The sequence below is a fragment of the Salvelinus sp. IW2-2015 genome, linkage group LG15 (genome assembly GCF_002910315.2).
Source record: "Salvelinus sp. IW2-2015 linkage group LG15, ASM291031v2, whole genome shotgun sequence".
Classification (NCBI taxonomy): domain Eukaryota; kingdom Metazoa; phylum Chordata; class Actinopteri; order Salmoniformes; family Salmonidae; genus Salvelinus; species Salvelinus sp. IW2-2015.
The window spans coordinates 1,529,275-1,543,127 of record NC_036855.1 but is presented as its reverse complement, the minus strand read 5'-3'; the positions used below and the strand labels follow the sequence as shown (position 1 = coordinate 1,543,127).

The window sequence follows — 13,853 nt, the reverse complement described above, 5'->3', positions numbered from 1 at the left end:
TACTATATAGTGTCCCGGCTGTAGTCAAAGGGAGTGTACTATATAGGGGAATATGGTACCGTTTTGTCTAAACTACACCTCATAGTCCCTATTAGATGTATCATGTGCATATGTTTCAAGTCCAGTGTCATCAACATACTGTATGGAATGTTGATAACTTAGTAGTAGTAGTAGTGGTAGTAGCAGTAACAGTAGTAGTAGTAGTAATAGTAGTAGCAGTAATAGTAGCAGTAGTAGCAGTAATAGTATCAGTATCAGTAGTAGCAATAGCAGTAGTAGCAATAGCAGTAGTAGCAATAGCAGTAGTAGTAGCAATAGCAGCAGTAGTAGCAATAGCAGCAGTAGTAGCAATAGCAGCAGTAGTAGCAATAGCAGCAGTAGTAGTAATAGCAGTAGTAGTAGTAATAGCAGTAGTAGTAGCACTAATAGTAGCAGTAATAGTATCAGTATCAGTAGCAGCAGTAGTAGTAGTAGTATCAGTAGTTGCAGGGGTAGTAGTAGCTGTAGCAATAGTACCATTAGTAGTAGTAGCTTGGCCTTGGTGGGATAGCTCAGAGCATCTGCTCATTTCTATCCATTGTTTGATGACTAACTGTGAATTTATAGTCGGTGCCTTACATGGAGGGGCTGAGTGAGTCGACCGAGCTAGAGGAGGAGGTGGAGACTCAGGGAGGGCCAAGAGGGGAGGAGGGGGTGTCCATCCCTGCCCTCCTCAGAGCTATCTGTCACGGGGGAGCCTGGGAGGCATGCCACAACCGCTTCCATCCCAACTGGAAGAGTCCTGATGAATATAAAGAGGTACAGGACAGGAGTTTCACTCCCTTCTGTAGGATATATATATATATAACCTGGTCCCAGATCTGTTTGTGCTGTCATGACAACTCCCTGTCATGACAGTGAGTGACAAGGAGTTAGCAGAAACAGATCTGGGACCAGGCTAAGAGACATATGAAACACTACTTCCCACTTAATCACATTGCTTATGTTGCTGTTTTTTGCCAAATGATGCCATTCTTACCCACTCCTACCTAACACTTCACAGTGATTGGTAGCATTTTGGAAATGCATTTGCAAAAATTAAAAATAACCAAATGTTGATTTACTGGGATGAACTGAACTATCTGGCTGATTGATGAACGATTTCAWCAATCAATCAATCAAATGTATTTATAAAGCCCTTTTTTACATCAGCCGATGTCACAAAGTGCTGTACAGAAACCCAGCCTAAAACCCCAAACAGCAAGCAATGCAGATGTAKRAGCACGGTGKCTAGGAAAAACTCCCTAGAAAGGCCGTTAAGAAACCTAGAGAGGAACCAGRCTCTGAGGGGTGGCTAGTCCTCTTCTGGCTGTGCCGGGACATCAATCTGTCTTTTGAAMGAAAATGTGTACATGTTGTTTTGGAGCTGCTTGTTAAGTATAGGATTGTTCTTTACCCACAGGACTTTGKGAAGGTCTACAGAGAACTGGGGTACAAGGTTGAGGACAAGATTCCATTCTCCATCCTATCCCAGCATCCGGTCATACAAGATCTGATCGAGGGTTCCGCTCAATACCAACTCATTGTTAGTATGGACCAATAGAAAACTTCACACTCAAAAGATAAACACACTGTATAGTATTCACAACACGATACCTAGGTTCAAATAGTATTGGCTTTCTTTCACATACTTTGAATGTTTGTTTGAGTCTGCCGAATGGGTGGGATCTGTGTGCTTTTGGGATTGTTTCATTGGTCCCCAAGATTGATCAAGCACAGCTCAAATATTTGAAAGAAAAMGACTACTATTTGAATCCAGGTCCGAGCCCATAAAGAAAGACAATCCCTCTTCACGTTCTTATTAAACAGTGATCAAGCTAACCTCTCCATGCTCTCCCTCTCATTCCCAGGATATTCACCGAGCTCTGCAGGTCCAACAGAGCGAAGGGGAGCCTCTGTCTTTGATGGTGTCTTAAAATAAATATACCTAATATATCACGCAGTTAACTCTCACAAGCTAACCTGAGATTCCCATCCACTTAGAAATGCAGTTGACTTAAAATAATTCAGCAAATTATACAGTGCATTATAAAGTAAAATAATTTCAATTAATTATTTCAAAATGTTAACCTTCAGTTTATGAATTACATGCCTCTTTCTTGAAGTAACGTGTTTTATTAAATTCACAAAAATGAAGACTTTGTTGGTCTTGTTATGCTGATAATGATTGTGGTTTTAACATATCCTCAACAAACATTGTCCCCAATATCAAATAAAATTGTATTTGTCACATACACATGGTTAGCAGATGTTAATGCGAGTGTAGCGTTCACTCTGGCATCCAAGGCTGCATGTAGCAGCATCCTACTTCCCCTTTATATAGTGTCCCGCTGTAGTCAAAGGGAGGTACTATATAGTGTCCCGGCTGTAGTCAAAGGGAGTGTACTATAGTAGTGTCCGGCGACTAATAGTCACAAAGGAGTGTACTATATAGTGTCCCGACTATAGTCAAAGGGGAGTGTAACTATAAAAAAAAAAATAGTTTGCCTCGGCTGTATCAAAAGGAGTGTTCTAGTATTAGGTGTCCCGAACTATAGTCACAAATGACTGATTGACCCATTGTCTGGCTGACTGACTGACTCACTGACTGACTTACTGACTGACTGGCTGACTGACCCATTGGCTGACTAACTGACTGACTGGCTGGCTGACTGGCTGACTCACAACATGGCTACTAGGGTGTCATTACGGCCACAAACAGTCATGTTCTCATGAACAGACATGGAGTGTGTGGTTTTAAATGTGTTTGTGTGAAATGTGTGTGTGTGCAGCTGGTGGAGCTGGTGTCGACGCTAACCCAGAACACAGAGATGCTGGACTGGCGTCAGTTCCTGCTGAGTGCCGCCCTCCCCTGGCCCACCCCCACTCTGCCTCAGCTGCTGCAAGTGTTGGCCCGCTTCAAGATGGCGGACGCTGGGGCCACAGGGTCTTTGACTGAGGAGCAGTACTTAAAGGTACCTTCCTACGCTATGGGGTGAAGTTTCCCTTAGGTACAGATCTAGGTTTAGCTTCCCCTTCCCCAATCCTAACCTTAATCATCAGTGGGGGAAATGCTAAACTGACCCATGATCAGCATCAAGGGGAAACTTCACCGTATACCACCTACCTACAGTACACTGCCAGCTCTTCAACAAACTCTACTATCACCATCACGTTTCCCATTACACACAAGGATATTAGCACTTTTTAAACATATGGCGCTCAAATCTTTATGTCTTGGTTAGCATCAAATGATGGCTGCCAAAATTCATGAATTACATCGAAGGCGAAGACTTGACATTGTCGCTCATACTGTGATACCTGGTTGATATGTATGAATGAATCATATTTTCTTGCTTCATTATTAGGTTGAGTTGTGGTTCCTTAGTGAGCGGGCACTGTCCATTCCCGAAGATCTGTCTGAGCCACTTCCTTACGATCGCTTGGCTAATCTACGGAAGGTACACATAGCAACAACATCCAGACATGGGTTCAAATACTATTAGAATTCTTTGAAATACTTTTTAGTGCTTAGTTAAGCCTGCCTGGAGTGTCAGATGGGCAGGGTTTGCAGTTTTGCGACTACTCTGTTGGTTCCATTGTGCCATGCAAGCTCAATCAAGCCCAAATAAGGTATTTTAAATTATTTTAAATAGTATTTGAACCCAGGTCTCACAACAAGCAAGTGCTTGAATTTATAAATGGAATAATACAAATCATCACACAATGTTGCATTGATAATTCATCTGCAAATATTTCTTGCAGTTTTTCTTCCTGCTTTTCGCCGACCCCAATTGCTCGCCAGCTCGTGTCGACTACGTGACCATGCTGCTGTACTTCGCTGCCCACCCTGACCCTATGCAGGGCTTTGTCCGAGCTCTCAGTGTCGTCATGGGACAGCCACTTCGACACCACTCTAGCAGTAGACTTCTCAAGGTTGGCTAGCGACTCCGGGATGCTGGCCTTCTAGGCAGAGTTCCTCTGTCCAGTGTCTGTGTTCTTTTGCCCATCTTAATATTTTATTTTTATTGGCAGTCTGAGATATGGCTTTTCTTTGCAACTCTGCCTAGAAGGCCAGCATCCCGGAGTTACCTCTTCACTGTTGACGTTGAGACTGGTGTTTTGCGGGTACTATTTAATGAAGCTGCCAGTTGAGGACTTGTGAGGGTAGATACTAATGTACTTGTCCTCTTGCTCAGTTGTGCACCGGGGCTCCCCTCCTCTTTCTATGCTGGTTCTGGTTAGAGGCAGTTTGGGCTGTTCTGTGAAGGGAGTAGTAACAGCGTTTGTACGAGATCTTCAGTTTCTTGGCAATTTCTCGCATGGAATAAGCCTTTCATTTCTCAGAAGAAAGTATTTGTTTCTGGCCATTTTGAGCCTGTAATCGAACCACAAGGCTGATGCTTCAGATACTCAACTAGTCTAAAGAAGGCCAGTTTTATTGCTTCTTTAATCAAGACAACAGTTTTCAGCTGTGCTAACATAATTGCAAAAGGGTTTTATAATTTTCAATTAGCCTTTAAAATGATAAACTTGGATTAGCTAACACAACGTGCCATTGGAACACGGAGTGCTGATAATGGGCCTCTGTACGCCTATGTTGATATCCCATTAAAATCACCGTTTCCAGCAACAATAGTCATTTACAGTGTAGACATTGTTAATGTTGTATTTCTGATCAATTTTGATGTTATTTTAATGGACAAAAAAATTGCTTTTCTTTCTAAAACAAGGACATTTCTAAGTGACCCCAAACTTTTGAACGGTAATGTACGTGGGTTGTTGGATTCCCTGATTTATGTGAATCTCAATTGTATTTCTTTGATTCTCATGTCCTTTTTTCTCGTTTCTTCTCAAAACGCATTGGAGGAGAATATCCGAGGTTCCTCCCTCTGACTCCTCCATTGCATTTTGATAAGGAGGTGAGGAGAAAGGATGCGAGGAATCAAGGATTTATCAACTGATATGCTTGAGATTCACCCATCGACTCTGTGTGTCCGTCAGGTGTGCAGTGCAGTACTGACTTCTGGGAGATCCTGCAGGAGATCACCTCTCTGAACATGGGGACCAACGCTCTGCCAGACCCCTGGATGCAATCTCAGAGTCTCAGGTACGCTGGCTGTCTGTCTGTCTGGTTGGCTGACTGATGACTGACTCACTGGTGACTGCCTGGCCGTCTCACAGACTCACTGACTGGCCGCTCGCTGACTGGCGACTCGCTGACTGGCCGACTCGTCTGACTGACTGACTGACTGCTTACTCACTGACTGACTCACTGACCCGCTGAACTGGCTGACTCCACTGGTGACTGACTGGCTGGCTGACTCATGGCTGACTCACTGGCTGACTCACTGGCTGACTCGCTGGCTGACTGACTGACTGCTGACTGACTGACTGACTGACTCACTGACTGGTGGCTGCTGACAGACTCACTGACTGACTCACTGACTGGCTGGCTGGCTGACTGACTGACAGCCACTGACTGACGCAGACCCACTGACTGACTGACAGACAGACTGACTGACCTGACTGACTGACTGACTACTGAGCAGACCACTGCTGACGACTGACTGGCTGACTGCCTGGCCGTCTCACTGGCTGACTGCCTGGCGTCACTGGCTGACTGCCTGGCGTCTACAGATCACTGACTGGCGATCACGCTGCGACGCTGACTGACTGGCTGATGCTGACTGCTGACTGACTGGACTGGCTGGCTGGCTGACCCATGACTGACCCACTACTCAATACTGACCGCTGACTGACTCACTGACCCGCTGACCGACTGACTGACCACTGACCCATGACTCACTGACTGACCCATGACTCACTGACTGACTGGCTGACTGACTGACTGACCTGGCTGGCTGCTGACTGGCTGACTCACTGGCTGACTGACTCACTGGCTGACTGACTGACTGACTCGCTGGCTGGCTGACTGACTGTCTGACTGACTGCTGACAGACTGTGACTACTGACTGGCTGACAGACTTGACTGACTACTGACTGGCTGCTGACTGACAGACCCACTGACTGACTGACTGACTGGCTGCTGCTGACTGACTGACAGACCACTGACTGACTGACAGACCCCACTGACTGACTGACTGACTCTCACTGACTGACTGGACAGACCCACTGACTGACCGACTGACTGGCTGGCTGGCTGACTGACTGGCTGACTCGCTGACTGACTCACTCACTGACTGGCTTACTCCTAGCTGATGACTGACCAACTCGACTGACCTGCACTCGCTGTGACTGATCGCTGGCTGACTGACTGACTGACCCGCTGACTGACTGACCCGCTGGCTGACTGCACGCTGGCTGACTGACCCTTGGCTGACTAACTACTCCTGACTGACTCACACCATGGCTACTAGGGTGTCAACACGGCCCCAAACAGTCATGTTCTCATGAACAGACATCTGACCACTGGCTGACTGGCTGACTGACTGACTGACCCCTGACTCACTGACCTACTGACCGACTCACTGGCTGACTGACCGTTGGCTGATGGCTGACTGCCCGTTGGCTGATGGCTGATGACCCGTTGGCTGACTGGCTGACTGACCGTTGCTGACTGGCTGACTGACCCGTTGGTGACTGGCTGACTGACTCTTGGCTGACTGGCTGATGACCCATTGGCTGACTGGCTGCTGACCCATTGGCTGACTGGCTGACTGACCATTGGCTGACTGGCTGACTGACATTGGTGACTGGCTGACTGACCATTGGCTGACTGACCACTGACTGGCTGATCCTGCTGGGCTGACTGACTAACTGACTGACTGACTGACTCACTGGCTCATTGACTACTGACTGGCTCATTGACGGCTGATGCTCACTGACCCGCTGACTGACTGACTGATTGGCTGACTTACTGACTGATCCATGGGCTGGCTGGCTAGCTGGCTGGCTGGCTGACTGATTGACCCATTGGCTGGCTGGCTGACTTACTGACTGATCCATGGGCTGGCTGCTGGCTGACGCGACTTACTGACTCGCTGGTGACTCACTGGCTGGTGGCTGACTAACTGACTCAGCTGGCTGACTGACTACTTGGACTGATCATTGACTGGCTATTGATGCTCTGACTCACTGACTGACTCACTGACTGACTCACTGACTGGCTCAATGACCCGCTGACTGACTGACGATTGCTGACTTCTGAATGATCATGGGCTGACTGGCTGGCTGGTTATATAAAAAATAATCCAGGACTATGCTTAATATGTGTCTGGGAAACCACCCCTAATTGCTAAATCTGTCATGAGCGACTGTACAATTGCTTACGTGTTTAAGTGAAAACAGGAATGTTTCAGGTTTGGTTTTTATCTCCATTTCGAGGTTGGTTAGCTCCTTGGCTGAAATGCACACTGATGTACTAATGTTGTCCTCCTCCAGGTGGAAGTGGACCGATTCCAGGACTCTCTACGTCTCTTGCGGGATTACTACACAGGCATGTACAAACAGGTGCTGTCTGAGGCGGGGCCAGAATTCACCTGTATTCCACTGCTAGACATCGTGGCGCTGGAGGAGCCAGGAACCCAGACTGACAAATCCAAGAGGCAAGCAGAAGGCTGCTGCTCAGGAGAAGGGATTCGTCCAGATTCATCMGAAATACCTAGGGTGTATTCACTAGAAACCATTCTGAACCAAATGGAAGCAAACAGGGAGGGACCAATCTACATTTGTCCAATACTAAAACTCCTGTTTTGGTTGCAAAACGTTTTTTCCATTGAAAAAGGTTTTGCTACGGTGTGCCCTAATGAATACACACCTGCCTTTCTGACAGTTATTCTCCATTGATGTATAATAGAAACTGACCTACCTAGCTGCTATCCCCTAGCCAAAATCTGGATTTTCTGTCAGTTATTATCCGTTTATGCAGAGCATAATGAAGTGGCCTTTTGTGCAGTCAATCACAGCATGGACCCATTTGATCTGGTATGCCAATGGCAGTCAGGGAGAATCACAGCTATTTCAATAGTTAATACCTTTGCTTATTTAGAGGAATTTACAGTATATGGTTTTCAACAATTGTTACTGTCGTCTCATCATCAAACACTCCTGTCCCTCCAGTTCTGAAAGAGTCACCAAGAGTGCTGGTAAAAGAGACTCTGAAGGAGATGAGAAGAAGAAAACCAAAGTGTAAGATAAAGCCTGGCACTACCCAATTTACCTCTCACCGTGGTAAAATATAGACATGTTAATATTTCCTACAAAAACAATATTGTAGAACTTTGTTCACATAAGTTCACTGTTAATGCAATCCCATTTTTGTTTGCATGTCAGCAGTCAGGTTTTCAAGATAAGGCATTTTCAGTACAGAGCAAAAACTTCCATTGATGATGCGTTTTGCATCATGTGATTTTGTTGTCTGTTATTGCAGTGTTCCACTGATTCCCCGCAGACCTCCCTCTACTGAAGTGGCCTCTATGAAACAGAAAGGCTTCCAGGACCCTGACGAGAAGCTGCTGCATGACATCTATCAGACTGCTCTGACAGCCATCAACAACATGGTGAAGAAGTGTGTGTGTGTGTGTGGTGTGTGTGTGTGTGCGAGCATACGTGTGTGTTTCTCATGGGTAGTTGTGTGTGTCCAGGTGTCAGTGGAGGCGTTGCAGCGCGAGGCAGAGGAGAATGAGGAGGCTCAGCAGCAGATGGATAGACAACGGCTACAGAGAATGTCCCAAGCCTCCGCCTCCGCCGCCGCCGCAGCCAACTCTGGCAAGGACAAGAAGAAAGCTGGCACCAAGAAGAAAGGTTGGACTTTTCTACCCCAGTGGTATTCAAATCCGAGCCTGGAGGTCCGGAGTACTGCTGGTTTTCTGTTCTACCTGAAAATAATTGTACCCAACTGGTGTCCCAGGTCTAAATCAGTCCTTTATTAGGGGGGGGGAACAATGAAAATCACCAGCTTCAAGGTCCAGATTTGGATTTGCCCCGTACACTCTCTCACTCCACAATCGTCTCCTCTCACCATTCAGAAGAAATGTCCCTCTTTAAATTGAGTAAAGTCAACAGTTAGGAAAATATCACATACTGTCACAAGCTACTATGATCAGCATTGTTTGTTTGATGGGACTGCGATCCCTGCACATCAGTATGTGTCAAGCATATTTATTTTTGTGTCAACAGTTTTGAGGATTTTCTCTTGAAAATGACTACTCAGAAGCCAGGCCTTATTTTGACGTGTAAATGTGATGACTTCCTTTTTTAGGCCCCCCCTCCCCTGCTCAGGAGCCCAGCCCACCCCCTGCCCCAGAGGAAGATTCAGAGGAGGTCTGCAAGAGGGCCATACGAAACAAAATCAGACAGGAGTATGCTGCAGCCCTCGACCATGAAGGTACCTAACTACAGCATTGGCTGAGCCCAAATGCCACCCTATTCCCTATATAGTGCACTACTGTTGACCAGGGCCCTGCTATAACCTACATAGTGCACTACATTTGACCAGAGTCCTGTGGGCCCTTATCACATTAGTGCCCTATATAGGTAATAGGGTGCCTTTTGGGACGCAGMCTTCCCCAGCTGAGACACCCGTGCATACCCCACAAGACATGCCACCAGAGGTCTCTTCACAATCCCCAAGTCCAGAGCAGACTATTGGAAATGTACAGTACTACATAGAGCCATGACTACATGAAACTCCACATCAGGTAACTGATGCCAGCAGTAGAATCAGATTTTTAAAAACAGGTAAAAATACACCATATGGACCAGCGGGGACTGTGAAGTAACACAAACATAGGTACAGACACATGAATACACACTCATGATAACATACGCGCTATACACACACGTACACATGGATTTTGTGTTGTAGATATGTGGTAGTGAAGTATGGGCCTGAGGGCACACACTTAGTGGGTTGTGAATTCTGTAATGAATGTATTGTAATGTTTTTATAACTGAAGAGTAGCTGGCAGCAGCTAATGGGGATCCATAACAAATACAAATGCTTTTACGTGCCCCTCCACCCCACCCTCCCAGACAGTGCAGTGAAGGTGCGTGTGGAGCTGGTCAAGGCCTGTGCTCTGTGCATGGTCAGGGTTCTGCACAGACAGGCAGAGCAGGCCTTCAGGACCATGGAGGRGTGGCTGGGAGCCCGCTTCCTGTCTGAGATGAACAGGTATACTCCGGCGATGAAGTTCCCCCTAGGTACAGGTCTAGGATCAGCTTCCCCTCCCCAATCCTAACCTTAACCATTAGTGGGTAAAATGCTAAACTGACCCAAGATCAGCATCTAGGGTCAACTTCACCCTACTTCTCTGTCCCCCCAGCATTGACCAGCTGGCTGAGGTGGTGCGTCACCACATCGAGTCGGCCGCCAAGCTCCAGAGTGAGCTGATGCTGGTATGCACCGACTTCTTCCTGAACGGGGAYATGCGGGTTGTTGTCAGCCCCCCTAACCCTCCTCGCCCCGCCCCTTTGGAGCTTCCCACAGACAGCACTCTCACCATCCTGCAGTTGGAGGCCTTCTACCGCCAGCTACGCAAGGTGGCGCCCACAGGTCTGCAACAATAATATATGTACACARTATTACCCAAGTATATGTACTAATCTATGTAATTATCAGTGGTGGAACAAGTACTCAATTGTCATACTTGAGTAAAAGTAAAGTTACCTTAATAGAAAGTTACTCAAGTAAAAGTGAAAGTCACCCAGTAAAATACTACTTGAGTAAAAGTCTAAAAGTATTTGGTTTTAAAAATACTTAAGCATTAAAAGTAAATGGAATTGCTAAAATGTACTTAAGTATCAAAAGTAAAAGTATAAATAATKAAAAATTCCTTATATTAAGCAAACCAGTAGGGTTGACCAGGGATGTTTTCTTGATAAGTGTGTGAATTGGACAATTTTTCCTGTCAAAATGTAACGAGTACTTTTGGGTGTCAGGGAAATGTATGGAGCAAAGTAAAARTAAAAGTTGCCAAAAATATAAATAGYAAAGTACAGATACCAACAAAAAATYCTTAAGTAGKACTTTAAAGTATTTTTACTTAAGTACTTTACGCCACTGGTAATTATATATTTATAGTATCATTAAATAGTACCCGCAAAACACCAGTCTCAACGTCAACAGTGAAGAGAACTACAGTATATACATATGAGATGAGTAATGCAAAAATATGTAAACATTATTAAAGTGGCCAGTGATTTCAAGTCATGTCTGTTTTTTGATCTGATCTCTCATCAGTGAGGATGCCTTGATGACTTGGATCTATACTACTGCTGTAAAAAGATCAAGGGTGTGGGGTTTCCACATCACCATGTTCAATAACAAACAGGCCCAGTGGCACAAATAGAATGCAAAGGGGAAGTTTATTGGGGATTTTGGTACACAGGGAATTCACCAATCACCTCACAATCCACAAGCTGTTCTCTTTGTCCATTCCGTTTTCCAGGGGTAATCCTCACACTTGGGTCCTCAGCCAATCCAGTACACAAGGGGGTAATCCAACAGTCCAGGTCACAACGGGCAATCACACAGATTTTTTTTGCTCTTGTTTCTCTCACCTACTCTGCCCCTTTGTGCAGGCTGCTTCCTCCTTTATCCCCAAGCACTCCGTGGTTAACGATTTACAGTCTTGCCTCGTTGGGGCAGGAAGTCCATATAAGGCTTTGGGGTGGAGCCAGCGACCTACGATATCTCTCCTCGATTACCACTCCCCTCACCTCTTCCTGCCGTCTGCCACACTGCATTTGGGATATGTACAGTGTGAACAGAGAGAAGTAACTTAACTCTCTATCTTGTGACGCTTGCAGAGAGGAGTTTAAGCAGTACCTCCGACGGCCGCACCTGAAGCAAGAGTTCGTGTCCCAGTGGCAGCAGAACTATAACAGCATCCCCAAGGACATGAGAGATGACGAGGAGACCAAGGCAGAGCTGCACCAGCGTCTGGATGTAGGCTACAGTAACACAAACACTATCAAAGCCGTGTCTGTGTGACATTTGCTCATGTCTGCTGTTTTTCCCATTGCCTGTCAATACTTAGTCTGTCTGTCGCTATGCTGGTCCGTCTGTCTGTCTATCGTCCTTCTGTCTCGTCGGTCTGTCCTTCTGTCTGTGTTTGTCTATCTTTCTCGTCTGGTGTCGTGACACTGCAGGACCTGCGCGAGCGTCTGTGGGACATCTGTGATAAGCGTAAGGAAGAAGCGGGGCAGGAGCGGGCGGCGATCATGTGCGACGGCTGGCTGGAAGACCACACGGCGGTGCTCATCAACCATTTCTCCACACTAATGCAGGTGATGCTCCTCCCATCCTGCTCATGAACATGTTATCTAGCATCACCCAGAACCAAATATCACATGCGCTTGCCAGCTGACAATAAAAAGCAAGTTGAAATGAGAATCTCGATCTTAAATTTGCTCCAGGGGCGCCATAATACTATGGCTGACCCTTTAAAACAACACATATCACTGCACTTTAACACAACACATATCACTGGTGTATGTGACAATAAAACATTAAAAAATATATATATATATCTAAATGTATACAGTACCAGTCAAAAGTTTGGACACACCTACTCATTCCAGGGTTTTCTTATATTTTACTATTTTCTACATTGTGGAATAGTGAATTCATCAAAACTATGAAATAACACATATGGAATCATGTAGTAACCAAAAAGCATTAAACAAATCAAAATATATTTTAGATTCTTCAAAGCAGCACCCTTTGCCTTGATGACAGCTTTGCACACTCTGAAATATATTCATACCGTCATACCGCTCAGGAAGGAGACGCGTTCTGTCTCCTAGAGATGAACGTACTATGGTGTGAAAAGTGAAAATCAATCCCAGAACAACAGCAAAGGACATTGTGAAGATGCTGGAGAAAACAGGTACAAAAGTATCTATATTCACAGTAAAACGAGTCCTATATCAACATAACCTGAAAGGCCGCTCAGAAGGAAGAAGCCACTGCTCCAAAACGCCATAAAAAGCCAGACTATGGTTTGCAACTGCACATGGGGACAACTATCTTACTTTTTGAAGAAATGTCCTCTGGTCTGATGAAACAAAAATAGAACTGCTTGGCCATAATGACCATCGTTATGTTTGGAGGAAAAAGGGGGAGGCTTGCAAGCCAAAGAACACCATCCCAACCGTGAAGCACGGGGTGGCAGCATCATGTTGTGGGGGTGCTTTGCTGCAGGAGGGACTGGTGCACTTCACAAACTAGATGGCCTCATGAGGGAGGAAAATTATGTGGATATATTGAAGGAACATCTCAGACATCAGTCAGGAAGTTAAAGCTTGGTCGCAAATGGGTCTTCCAAATGGACAATGACCCCAAGCATACTTCCAAAGTTGTGGCAAAATGGCTTAAGGACAACAAAGTCAAGGTATTGGAGTGGCCATCACAAAGCCCTGACCTCAATCCCATAGAAAATTTGTGGGCAGAACTGAAAAAGCTTGTGCGAGCAAGGAGGCCTACAAACCTGACTCAGTTACACCAGCTCTGTCAGGAGGAATGGGCCAAAATTCACCCAACTTATTGTGGGAAGCTTGTGGAAGGCTACCTGAAACGTTTGACCCAAGTGAAACAATTTAGAGGCAATGCTAACAAATACTAATTGAGTGCATGTCAACTTCTGACCCACTGGGAATGTGATAGAAGAAATAAAAGCTGAAATAAATCTTCTCTCTACTATTATTCTGACATTTCACATTCTTAAAATATAGTGGTGATCCTAACTGACGTAAGATAGGGAATTTTTACAAGGATTAAATGTCAGGAATTGTGAAACTTAGTTTAAATGTATTTGGCTAAGGTGTATGTAAACTTCCGACTTCAACTGTATATATACGTATATATATAG

General features: G+C 45.5%; 2 protein-coding genes across 2 annotated transcripts in view; both read left to right on the top strand.

Moving 5' to 3' along the window:
- LOC111974914 (sperm flagellar protein 2) lies at positions 1–2,175 on the top strand. The gene is made up of 3 exons (XM_024002984.2): positions 1–798; positions 1,442–1,564; positions 1,890–2,175. Exons 1-3 carry the CDS (start codon positions 619–621, stop codon positions 1,953–1,955), a joined length of 369 nt encoding a protein of 122 aa, XP_023858752.1. The 5' UTR covers positions 1–618; the 3' UTR covers positions 1,956–2,175.
- Positions 2,176–2,706: 531 nt separating this feature from the next.
- The window catches only part of LOC111973929 (uncharacterized), an 18,918-nt gene continuing 7,771 nt past the window's right edge, over positions 2,707–13,853 (top strand). Inside the window, exons 1-13 of the mRNA XM_070446859.1 lie at positions 2,707–2,718; positions 2,811–2,993; positions 3,387–3,479; positions 3,784–3,954; positions 7,423–7,586; positions 8,101–8,169; positions 8,411–8,540; positions 8,625–8,784; positions 9,242–9,367; positions 10,015–10,153; positions 10,305–10,538; positions 11,791–11,929; positions 12,133–12,270. Of these exons, the coding sequence (XP_070302960.1) occupies positions 2,707–2,718; positions 2,811–2,993; positions 3,387–3,479; positions 3,784–3,954; positions 7,423–7,586; positions 8,101–8,169; positions 8,411–8,540; positions 8,625–8,784; positions 9,242–9,367; positions 10,015–10,153; positions 10,305–10,538; positions 11,791–11,929; positions 12,133–12,270 (1,758 nt within the window). The remainder of the gene's footprint in view (positions 2,719–2,810; positions 2,994–3,386; positions 3,480–3,783; positions 3,955–7,422; positions 7,587–8,100; positions 8,170–8,410; positions 8,541–8,624; positions 8,785–9,241; positions 9,368–10,014; positions 10,154–10,304; positions 10,539–11,790; positions 11,930–12,132; positions 12,271–13,853) is intronic.